General features: G+C 46.2%; 1 protein-coding gene across 1 annotated transcript in view; it reads left to right on the top strand.

Annotated features, from left to right (window-relative positions):
• The window catches only part of Dis3l (DIS3 like exosome 3'-5' exoribonuclease), a 31,222-nt gene extending 19,562 nt beyond the window's left edge, over positions 1–11,660 (top strand). The window contains exons 10-17 of the mRNA XM_048332245.1: positions 1,279–1,526; positions 2,398–2,490; positions 5,451–5,984; positions 6,866–7,020; positions 7,122–7,300; positions 9,219–9,364; positions 11,060–11,234; positions 11,324–11,660. Coding sequence (XP_048188202.1) covers positions 1,279–1,526; positions 2,398–2,490; positions 5,451–5,984; positions 6,866–7,020; positions 7,122–7,300; positions 9,219–9,364; positions 11,060–11,234; positions 11,324–11,632 — 1,839 coding nt within the window. The 3' untranslated portion in view covers positions 11,633–11,660. The remainder of the gene's footprint in view (positions 1–1,278; positions 1,527–2,397; positions 2,491–5,450; positions 5,985–6,865; positions 7,021–7,121; positions 7,301–9,218; positions 9,365–11,059; positions 11,235–11,323) is intronic.
• Positions 11,661–12,555: the final 895 nt, after the last annotated feature.

The raw sequence follows: 12,555 nt of genomic DNA, 5'->3' as shown, positions 1-12,555 counted from the left end.
AATAGATGCCTTTGCGAGTGTCTCATACAGGCCTTCACGGGTGTGTTTTCCGACCTGGATGCCGGTGGCTCACACTTATAATCCTAGCTACTTAGGAGATAGATCTAAGGATCATGGTTCAAAGCCAGCCTGGGCTAGAAAGTTCATGAGACATTTATCTCCAATTAACTACCCAAAACAGCCAGAAATAGAGCTATGGCTCAAGAAATGGAGTCCTGGCTTTGAGCAAAAAAAGCTCATGGAAGTCAGGCACTAGTGGCTCATACCTGTAATCCTAGCTACTCAGGAGACTGAGATCTGAGAATCACAGGTTTGGCTTGGTTTTGTTTGCCAGTCCTGGGGCTTGAACTCAGGCCCTGGGCACTGTCCCTGAGCAAGGTTCATACTCTACCACTTGAGCCACAGCACCACTTCCGGTTTTTTCTGTGTATGTGATACTGAGGACTCGAACCCAGGGCCTCATGCATGCTAGGCAAAGCACTCTACCACTAAGCCACATTTCTAGACCTGAGAATCACAGTTTGAAGTCAACCTTGTCTGGAAAGTCTGTGAGACTCTCGTCTCCAATAAACTACTCAGAAAAATCCAGAAATGGCACTATGGCTCAAGTAGTAGAGCACTAGCCTTGAGCACAAAGATGCTCAGGGACAGCACCCAGTTTCTGAGTTCAAGCCCAAGGACTGATGGAAAAAAAGGGGGGTGGGGCTGGGGATATGGCCTAGTGGCAAGAGTGCTTGCCTTTTGTATACATGAAGCCCTTGGCTCAATTCCCCAGCACCACATATATAGAAAACAGCCAGAAGTGGCGCTCTGGCTCAAATGGCAGAGTGCTAGCTTTGAGCAAAAAGAAGCCAGGGACAGTGCTCAGGCCCTCAGTCCAAGCAAAAAAGTCCTGAGTTCAAGCCCTGGGACTAGCATTAAAAAAAAAAAAAAAAAGCTGGGCACTTTAATCCCAACTAATTGGGAGGCAGATATCAGGAGGTCTGGGGTTCCAGGCTAGCCCAACCCAAAAGCACGACCCTTTCTCATGAATAGAGACATGACTCAAGTAGTTGAGTATCTATTTTTTTCAGATAGTAGGCCCTGAGTTCAAACCCAGATACCACACACACAAAAAAGTATCTCTCCTATTGACTCCAGAGCCTAGCTCAGTGCCTGACACCCCGAGTAAGTAATTGCTGATCCCCAGATACAAAGTAAGTGCATACAGGGAGTAACTGGGGCTGGATGAACTTCAGCTGGTGAGGCCCTGATGGCTGATTGCTTGGCTCTGTGCAGATGTGTGAGCTGCCAGCCAACTCTCCAGAAAACCCCTGGAAGGTGAGTCCTGAGGAGGAAAAAAGACGGAAAGACTTGAGGAAAACACACCTGGTGTTCAGCATTGACCCCAGAGGCTGTGAGGACGTCGATGATGCCCTCTCCGTGAGAACCTTACGCAACGGCAACCTGGAGCTGGGGGTCCACATCGCGGACGTCACCCATTTTGTGGCACCCAATTCTTACATTGATGTGGAAGCCAGGACAAGGTACTGTGGATGGGAATCAGTACTGAGGACAAGAGCGACTGAGTTTATGTCCGTGGGAGTGTCAGGTGTTCAAAGATTCCACTTTATGCTTTGCAGTTTATTCTTTTCTCCTCCAGAAAAAAATAGCACCTTGGTTTTGGTTCATTTACATTTCCTTTTTTTAAAAAAAAAAAAAAAGTGTGTGTGTGTGTGTGTGTGTGTGTGTGTGTGTGTGTGTGTACGCACCATACCTGGGGCTTGAACTCAGGGCCTTTGATCTTGTTTGGCTTTTTGTGCTGAGGGCTAGTGCTCCACCGCTTGAACTTCTTGCAGCTTTTGGATGGTTAATTGGAGATAAGAGTCTCCTGGACTTCTCTGTTGGGATTGGCTTTGAGCAGAGATTCTGAGATCTCAGCCTCCTGAGTATCTAGGATGACAGGTGTGAGCCTCTGGCACCCAGCTTCCATATACTGTTTTGTTTTTTACAAAATTGAAATAGGGGGGCTGGGGATATGGCCTAGTGGTAAAGTGCTCGCCTTGTATACATGAAGCCCTGAGTTTGATTCCTCAGCACCTCATATATAGAAAAAGCCAGAGTGGTGCTGTGGCTCAAGTGGCAAAGTGCTATAGCCTTGAGCAAAAAGAAGCCGGGAACAGTGCTCAGGCCATGAATTCAAGCCCCAGGACTGGCCAAAAAAAAAAAAGAAAGAAAGAAAGAAAGAAAAGCGGGCCCAGGGGAAGGTTTTCTTAGGCAGTCTGCTGTGGTTTATGAAGGTTGCGGCCTAAGGAATCTGCATTAAGGTCCAGGCTATTTACCTCCCGCAGCCCCCACAGTCCGTGGCTTCTGCTGCAGCCTGCCAAAGGTCAGTCACCAAACCCATGTCATTCACAGGGCCACCACCTACTACCTGGCAGATCGGCGCTACGACATGCTGCCCCCTGTCCTCAGTGCTGACTTGTGCTCCCTCCTGGGAGGCGTTGACAGGTGAGGTGATTCTTTCATTTACCTTCAGAGCTACCGTGGCTCTTCTGCAGTGCCTGTTGCTTCTTGCTCTGTGCCTCTCATTTTCCATAAGCTCCAACCAGTGCCTCTCACTGCTACTTTTCAAGGGCTGGGAATGTGGTGTAGCAGTAGAGTGCTTGGCTAGCATGCATGAGGCCCTGGGTTCGATTCCCCAGTACCACATAAGCAGAAAAGACCAAAAATGGCACTGTGACTCAAATGGTAGAGTGTTAGTCTTGAACAAAAGAAGCTCAGGGACAGTGCCCAGGCTCTGAGTTCAAGTGTGAGGACTAGAAAAAAAAAGAAAAGTCTCACAGACATTTTCACCTGGGCTGCCTTCAAATTTTAATCCTCAGATCTCAGCCTCCTGAGTAGCTAGGGTTACAGGTATGAGCCACTACTTCCTACCCTGCTTTGCTTGCTTGCTTATTTATTGTTTGTTTGTTTATTGTTGTTAAAAGTTCAGGGCCAAATTGCTGTCCTTTAGCTTTGTTCACTCAAGGCTGGTGTTCTACTTGAGCCATAGCTCCACTTCTGGAGTTCTGTTGGGTGTTCGATGGTTAATTGAAGACAAGATTCTCACAGACTTTTCTTTCTGGACTGGCTTTGAACTACAGTTCTCAGATCTCAGTCTCTTAAGTAGCTAAGATTCCAGGCTTACCTTCCTGGCTGCTAGCTTCCCTTCCCCTTTTTGAAGTAACAATGTATCCAAGAGATCATTCTACTTTAGTAACAGTTGCTCTTCTATGGAAATTTGGATGGCTTCCAATTTTTTTGCGATTAGGAACAAAGCTGTCCCAAGTTCCTTTGACCATAACTCACTTCTACATTTTAATACAATCCAGTACATCTGAAGGAGAAATAGCAGGAGTGGAGTTTGTGTGCAGGCCTCCTGCATTTGTGTTCAGATGGCTAGAATGAAGCTGCCCTCTGCAGAGGTCACACTAATTAGATTTCCCCAGAACACTGGCTTCCCCCAGGCTTTGCCCACAAGACAGATGACAATGGCATCATTTGCATTTTTCCTACTATAAGGGGAGTGGAACACTTTTATGTTTCTATGAACTACTTCATATTCCTTGCCCACTTGTCACTTGGGCTTTTGATCAATTACTCATTCAATGCAAGAGTGTTGCATCCCAGAAAGACTAGAGTTTGAGAACATGAGTTGTAGTGTGCGCGCATGCGCCTACACTGGGAATTGAACTCAGGGCCTGGGCACTGCCCCTTAGCTGTTTCACTCAAGGCTAGCACTCTACCACTTGAACTACACTTCCACTTCTCACGGACTTTCCTGCCCTGAATGGCTTTCAAATGCAATCATTAGATCTCAGCCTTCAGAGGAGTTAAGATTATAGGCTTGAACCACCAGTGCCCAGCTTGTAAATAGGTTTTGCTAGCCGAGTGGTTCTTTGCCAACTGAACTTTTGCTCTGAACCTGTCATCAAGACTCTTGTAGCTTACTGTCATCCTGTAGGATTTTAAAGGCTGGACTTTGCTTGGACTCAATCAAAATGGAGAACTGTAAGGCAGCGTCAGTAACCAATGTAAACTCACTTCAGGTTTGTGCAGAACCTGTTCTACCTTTGTTGTTAAAAATTTTTATTGTCGGGCTGGGGATATAGCCTAGTGGTAAGAATGCCTGCCTCGGATACACGAGGCCCTAGGTTCAATTCCCCAGCACCACATATACAGAAAACAGCCAGAAGCGGCGCTGTGGCTCAAGTGGCAGAGTGCTAGCCTTGAGCGGGAAGAAGCCAGGGACGGTGCTCGGGCCCTGAGCCCAAGGCCCAGGACTGGCCAAAAAAATAAAATAAAATAAAATTTTTTATTGTATATCATAAGGGTGATATAGATAGGAGTTGTCACTACAAAAGTCAGATAGTCTATTTGTTTTTGGACAATAGTACCCCTTCCCTTGCTCTCTCCCAGTTTTTCCCTTCCACCAGGGTTATATAGTTCATTTTCAACAGTGTCCAGTGAATATCACTGCTACATTGTTCACTCTGTCCTTCCATTTTTTTAAAGCATTTATTTATTTATTTATTTATTTATTTTTGGCCAGTCCTGGGGCTTGGACTCAGGGCCTGCGCACTGTCCCTGGCTTCTTTTTTTGCTCAAGGCTAGCACTCTGCCACTTGAGCCACAGCGCCACCTCTGGCTGTTTTCTGTATATGTGGTGCTGAGGAATCGAACCCAGGGCTTCATGTATATGAGGCAAGCTCTCTTGCCACTAGGCCATATCCCCAGCCCCTGTCCTTCCATTTTTGTGTATCCCCCTTGCCCTTCCAAAGCCAGATAAATGAATGAACAAGGCAAAAAGAAAACAAAAACAAAGAAAAAGTTAAAATATTTTTTGGTTTAGTGGTAGAGTAGTTGGATTGAGAAATTGGAAAAAATTCCGTAGAATGGCATTTCTTCCAAGTTTTTTGTTTATTTGGGTTTTTTTGTTGTTGATGATGTTGTTTTTGGTGCCAGTATTAGAGTTTGAGCCTGGGCGCTCTTCCTTACCTGGCACTTTATCACTTGAGGCTCGCTTCTACTTCGAGTGTTTTGCTAGTTAATTAGAAATAAGAGTCTCATGAAGCCAGGCCCAAGTGGCTCACACTTGTGATCCTAGTTACTCAGGAGGCTGAGATCTCAGACTCACAGTTGAAAGCCAGCCCAGGTAGAAAACGCTGTGAGACTAGTCTCCAGTTAACCAGCAAAAGCCAGAAGTGGAGCTATGGCTCAAGTGTTAGAGCGCTAGCCTTAAGCAAAAATAGCTCAAGGACAAGGCCCAGGCAGGACCAGCAACAATAAAAGCCTCATGGACACCGATCCTCAAGATCTCAGGCTCCTTCGTAGGAGTGAGCCCCAGGTACCTGGCTTCAAATTACTTTCCATATTAAGTTCCACTTGCTTCAAAATAAACAGAGATACCAATGTTCCTGGTTTTGCAGGTATGCTGTAAGTGTCATATGGGAACTGGATAAAACCTCTTATGAAATCAAGAAAGTGTGGTATGGCCGTACCATCATCCGATCCGCTTACAAACTGTGCTATGAAGCAGCCCAGGAACTCCTGGACGGGAACTTCAGCATCATCGATGAGATTCCAGAGTTCAAGGGCTTGGATGAGAAGAGCAGACAGGCCAGGCTGGAGGAGTTAGTGTGGGCCGTCGGCAAGCTGACCGACATAGCTCGCCACATCCGAGCCACGCGAGATGGCTGTGGGGCGCTGGAGCTGGAAGGCGTAGAGGTTCGAGTACAGCTCGATGAAAGAAAGAACATCCACGACCTCATCCCCAGGCAGCCCCTGGAGGTCCACGAGACCGTGGCCGAATGCATGATCCTCGCCAACCACTGGGTGGCCAAGAAGATCTGGGAGAGCTTTCCTCACCAGGCCCTGCTGCGCCAGCACCCGCCTCCACACCAGGAGTTCTTCGCAGAGCTCCGGGAGTGTGCCAAGGCGAAAGGCTTCGTCATAGATACCAGGTACTCCTAGACAAAGCGCTGTCCGCTTCATTCCAATCCTGGCTCTTGAACTCAGGGCCCAGGTGCTCTCCGTGAGCTTTTGTGCTCAAGTCGAGGGCTCTACCACTTGAGCCACAGCTCCACTTCTGGCTATTTTTTGTAGTTTATTAGATATATTATATCCAGCTTTTTCTGTTTCTGTGGTACTGAGGAATCGAACCCAAGGCTTCATGCTTGCTAGGCAAGCACTGTACCACTAAGCCACATTCCAAGCCCTGAGTCTCTTATTTCCAATTAACCATCAGGAAACCAGAAGTGGAGCTGTGGCTCCAAGTGGTAGAGTGCTAGCCTTGAGCAAAAAAGCTCAGGGACAGCACCCATGCCCTGAGTTCAAGTCCTACCACAGACCAAAAAGAAAAAAGAAAAAAAGAATTCAATTTAGCAAGTACTTTTTTGGTGGGGGAGGGGAGGGCAGTCCTGGGCCTTGGACTCAGGGCCTGAGCACTGTCCCTGGCTTCTTTTTGCTCAAGGCTAGCACTCTGCCACTTGAGCCACAGCACCACTTCTGGCCACTTTTCTGTAAATGTGGTGCTAGGGAAGTGAACCCAGGGCTTCATGTATACGAGGCAAGCACTCTTGCCGCTAGGCCATATCCCCAGCCTCTTAAGCACTTTTTTAACTTAACCTAGTATCAATCAGCACATTGCTTTTTGCTACTTAAGAGATTTATTTAAATTCTCACCCTTTGTTTAAACCTTAACCATCCTTTAGTAGGAAAGCATTCATTGCTTCTTAAATGTGTCCAAAATGAATATCACCACAGGCAGAAGAAAAAACAAAGCCATGAGTGAAGGGTCCTTGGCAACTGGGGCCTACAGAAAGGTTTTTCTGTTCTTTGTCAGGTCCAATAAAACACTGGCTGATTCTCTGGATAAGGCAGACGACCCCAACGACCCAATTGTGAACAAGCTCCTGCGCTCCATGGCCACACAGGCCATGTCCAACGCGTTGTACTTCTCTACCGGCTCCTGCGCTGAGGAAGACTTCCACCATTACGGTGACCGAAGCATCTCAGGGCCCCTGACCCTGAGCGGGCGGATTCCAAGTACCATCCTGTTTTTGTTTTCTTAATTCCATTGCTTTGTTTTCTTTTTAAAGGTCTTGCCTTAGATAAATATACCCATTTTACTTCTCCCATAAGAAGATACTCGGATATGATTGTACACCGACTATTGATGGCAGCCATTTCTAAAGACAGGAAAGAGGAAGTTCAAGAAAATTTGTTCAGCAACAAAGATCTGGAGGAATTGTGCAGACATATTAACAACAGAAACAGAGTAAGAAGGAATTTTCAATCTTTTGGATTGCCGTGTGTGTGTGTGTGTGTGCGCGCGCGCGTGCGCGTGCCAGTACTGGGGCATGAACTCAGCTCCCTGGGCTCTTATTTGGCATTTCCCACTCCTTGGTGGCAATCTGCCATTTAAGCTGTCTCCACTTCTGGCTTATTTGCTAATTAATTGGAGACAAGAGACTCAAGGATTTATCTGGGTTGCCTTTGAGCTTCAGTCCTCAGATCTCAGCTAGGGTTCCAGGTGTGAGCCACCAGTGCCTGGCTCGTTAGGGTTCTGCTGGGCAGGGCGGTTTGCAAGTCTCCTGTGTATACATTGTTACTCACATTCCAGATTAGGGCCTGAATTCCTGAATCACGTGCACAGACAGAACTCTGATGTGAATGACCAAGTGGCCCTCCATCACAATTGTTCATCTATTTCCCCTCCCAAGATTTTGATGAGACACACTTGAAAAAGCAGGACGTGTTGAGAGCCATATCCCAATTTCCCAGCCTCTAGAATGTTTCATTTTGTAAAGAATGAATTTTCCACTTGGAAGGCTGCGATCCAGGGATTTAGACTAGCTATACAAAAATAAGTTTGAGAGACTCAATCTCACAGAGCAGCACAAATAGGTCTGTCTGCCAGGATTGGCCTGTACTACAGTCCCTATCTCAAAAATAACTAATCCAATCCAGGTGCCAGTGGCTCATACCTGTATTCCTGGCTACTCACAAGGCTGAGATCTGAGGATGGTGGTTTGAAGCCAGTCTAGACAGGAAAGTCTGTGAGATCTTACCTCCAGTTAACCAGCAAAAGAGCCAAAGTGAAGCTGTAATTCAAATGGTAGAGCACTAGTATTCAACATAAAAATTCAGATACAATACGTAGTCCATGAGTTCAAGCCCTAGGACATGGACACACACACACACACACACACACACTGCAAAATCAAGAACCCTGGGGCTGGGAATATGGCCTAGAGCAAGAGTGCTTGTCTAGTATACATGAAGCCCTAGGTTAGATTCCTCAGTACCACATATATAGAAAATGGCCAGAAGTGGCGCTGTGGCTCAAGTAGCAGAATGCTAGCTTTGAGCAAAAAGGAAGCCAGGGACAGTGCTCAGGCCCTGAGTTCAAGGCCCAGGACTGGCAAAAAAAAAAAAAAAGAACCCCAAGGGGCTGGTGAAATGGCTCAAGAGGTAGAGCTCCTGCCTAGCAAGAAGACTTGAGTTCAGACCTCCATATATTAATATATATATATATATATAATATATATGTATGTTTATATATGTGTGTGTGTCTGTGTGTGCCAGTCCTGGAGCTTGAACTGTTTGAGCTTGGTCCCTGAGCTGCTTCTGCTCAAGGCTAGTGCTCTACCACTTGAGCCACAGCACCACTCTGACTTTGGATATTTTATTGGAGATAAGAATCTCATGGGCTTTCCTGCCTGGGCTGGCTTTGAACTGTGATCCTCAGATCTCAGCCTCCTGAGTAGCTAGAACAGTGACCGGCTGGCTCTGAGACATTTTTTTGAAGGGACAATACTGGATGATTAAATTGCCACAAAAATTGATTTAATCCTATTTCATTGTACAGTTTCCATGTTTGTTTTTTGTGCAGGGAGTAGGGGCTTGAACTCAGGGTCTTACCCTTTCGCTTGGCATTTTTTGCTCAAAGTTGGCTTTGTAACCACTTGAGCCACAGCTCCACTTCTGGCATTTGGGGTAGTTAAGTGGATATCAGAACCTCAGACTTCCCTGCCTGGGGCTGGCTTCAAACCATGATCCTCAGATCTCAGTCTGAGTAGCCAGGACGACAGGTGTGGGCCACAGGTGCCCAGCTGGATAGTTGACTCCGGAGTCGCTGCTTAGCTTTCTCCTGGGACGGGAGGAGCAAGGATGCAGGTGTGTGCTTCTTTCAGGCGGCACAGCACTCTCAGAAGCAGTCCACTGAGCTCTTCCAGTGCATGTACTTCAAGGACAAAGACCCTGACACCGAGGAGCGCCGCATAGCCGATGGGGTTATTTACTCCATTAGAACAAATGGCGTGCTTGTGTTTATTCCAAGGTATGTCACAGTGAACACAGCGGTTACCTAGGAAGAAAAGTGGAACGCACAATGCATTTGATATCGTTAAGGTATTTCGTTAGGGCTGAGTGTTGCTCAGTGGTAGAGCACTTACCTAGCATGTATAATTGATTCCCTGAGCTCGATCCCCAGCACAAAATAAGAATTAGCTGTATATGTAATATAAACAACAACTGCCAACTTATACTGTATGTACGCAATGTAATACATGGTTGAATGGAGAATTGTGAAATGAAGAAAGCAACTGAACTGTATGTGTGTGAGCATGTGTGTGTGTGTATATGCATGTGTGTAGATACTGGTCACCAGTGGCTCACGCCTATAATCCTAGCTACTCAGAAAGCTGAGATCTAGGGGCTGGGGATATGGCCTAGTGGCAAGAGTGCCTGCCTCATATACATGAGGCCCTGGGTTCGATTCCCTAGCACCACATATACAGAAAATGGCCAGAAGTGGCGCTGTGGCTCAAGTGGCAGAGTGCTAGCCTTGAGCAAAAAGAAGTCAGGGACAGTGCTCAGGCCCTGAGTCCAAGCCCCAGGACTGGCAAAAAAAAAAAGAAAGAAAGCTGAGATCTAGGGATCCTGATTCAAAGCCAGCATAGGCAGGAAAGTCCACGAGACTATTATTTTGAATTAACCACACACACACACACACACACACACACACACACACATGCTGGAAGTGGAGCTGTGGCTCAAGTAGCAGAGCACTAGCCTTGAGCAAGAAAACTCAGGGACAGTGCCCAGGTTCTGAGTTCAAGTCCCAGAACTGTCAAACATGTAAACTGTATGATGCCTTAGGACTAAGTTAATTTTTGTAGGAACTTAGTCCTCCAGTGTTGTCTGCTCCAAAATGTCTTAGAAAATGAAACATATACTTCTGGAGGCACTAGGGTTTGAACTCAGGACTTCTGTGTACATACACATGCATGTATACAGATACACATACAGATGTATGCATATCTGTGTCACTGTTAGGCCCTTTCCCTTCCTTTCCTGTGCTGGTCTTAGGGCTTGTATTCAGGGCCTGTAGTCCCTGAGTTGTTTTTGCTCAAGGCTCATACTTTACCACTTGAGCCACGGCTCCATTTCCAGCTTTTTTGTTGTTGTTGTTAATTGGAGATAAGAGTCTTATGGCCTTTCCTGCTCCAACTGGATTTATGTATGTATGTATGTATGTATGTATGTATGTATGTATTTGTTTGTTTATTTATTTATTTATTTATTTTATTTGGCCAGTCCTGGGCCTTGGACTCAGGGCCTGAGCACTGTCCCTGGCTTCTTTTTGCTCAAGGCTAGCACTCTGCCACCTGAGCCACAGCGCCCCTTCTGGCTGTTTTCCATATATGTGGTGCTGGGGAATCGAACCGAGAGCTTCATGTGTAGGAGGCAAGCACTCTTGCCACTAGGCCATATTCCCAGCCCAGCTGGTTTTATTTAAACTGTGATCCTCAGATCTCAGGCTCTTGGGCAGTTAAGATTACAGGCGTGAGCCTTTGGCACCTGGCAGGCTCTTACTTTCTTATCCAGTGAAGTGCTTCTTATCTAGCAAAGTATGGGAAACTGTAGAAAACAGTTTTTAGTTTTTAAATCTAGAAGAAAAATTAGCACTCTTAGCAGTCAAGTTGTACATACTTAGCAGGCATAACTGTGGACTTTCCTTCTGATGATTCAGATTTGGGATTAAAGGTGCTGCTTACCTGAGAAATAAAGATGGTTTAGTGATCTCCTGTGGGCCAGACAGCTGTTCTGAATGGAAACCAGGATCCCTTCAGCGATGTCAAAACAAAATCACCTCTACCCCAACAGGAGGGGACGCTGTTACCTTCCATTTATTTGACCATGTAACAGTAAGTCTGTATCTCAATTAAGCATGGCTTTCAATGTGAAGGAGAAAGAGTGTGATTTAGTAATACGGATCTGTTTTTCCCTCTGACAGGTACGAATATCTGTGCAGGCCCTGCGCAGCCATTCAGACACCATCAGGCTTGAAATAGTCAGCAACAAGCCGTACAAGATGTCAAGCGCAGAACTTTGCCGCCAGAGCTCCCTCTTGCTGAAGAGCGAGCTAGTGAAGGAGGTGACGAGATCAGTGGAAGAAGCACAGCTTGCCCAAGAAGTCAAAGGCAAGGTCATTGAGGAAGAGTATCAAGAATATTGCCAAAGCAAGGGAGGCAGTCTCTACACACTCCTGGAGGAGATACGGGACCTAGCACTCCTGGATGTTTCCAACAGTTACGGGCTCTGAAATGCTTCATTAAAAGAGCTTGGTCTGACTTTTTTTTTTTTTTTAAATCATCTTGTCAAGCATGTTACTTTGTGTTACCTGGTGCTCATTGGTCAGGATTGGGTGGATATTTCATGTATGTATCATATTCCCTCAAACTGCACTAAGGTTGCCTTAAGAACCATAGAACCAGGTCCCTATGGAAACTGACTTCAGCAATGAAGAGTGAAGAGGTGCTCGCAAAGGCAGGTCTGGAAGCTTCATTAATATACAACCTTTTTGTTGTTGTTGTTCATGGGGCTTGAACTCAGGGCCTGTGTGCTGTCTCTGAGCTCTTTTGCTCAAGGCTAGTGCTCTGCCACTTTGAGCCATAGTGCCACTTCCAGTTTTCTGGTGGTTAATTGAAGAGTCTCACAGACTTTACTGCCCAGGTTGGCATTAAACCTCAATCTTCAGATCTCAGCCTCCCGAGTAGCTAGGATTACAGGCGTGAGATAACAGTGCCCAGAATCTTTTCTTAAGTGAATTATTTCAAGGTACCTATAACTTAGGTGTGTGTGTGCACACACGTGCACGTGCACATGCATGCCAATCCTGGGGTTTGAACTCAGGGCCTGGGTGCTATTCCTGAGGTTTTGTGATCAAGGCTAGAGTTCTAACACATGAGCCACAACTCCATTTCTGGCTTTTTGGTGATTAACTGGAGGTAAGTGTCTCACAGACTTCCCTAACTCAGCTGCCTTCAAACCATGATTCTCAGATCTCAACCTCCTGAGTAACTAGAATTACAGGCATAAACCACCTGTGCCTGGCTTACGTGTTATTATGTACAATTAAAAACCTGAGCATCAGTAGGGCGCCAGTGGCCTACACCTGTAATCCTAGTTACTCAGGATCTGAGGATTACAGTTCAAAGGCAGCCCCACCCAGCAAAAAAGTCCATG

The sequence above is a fragment of the Perognathus longimembris genome, chromosome 23 (assembly GCF_023159225.1).
Source record: "Perognathus longimembris pacificus isolate PPM17 chromosome 23, ASM2315922v1, whole genome shotgun sequence".
NCBI classification, from domain to species: Eukaryota; Metazoa; Chordata; class Mammalia; order Rodentia; family Heteromyidae; genus Perognathus; species Perognathus longimembris.
The sequence above is the reverse complement of the archived record's forward strand: the minus strand, read 5'-3'. Positions and strand labels throughout refer to the sequence as shown.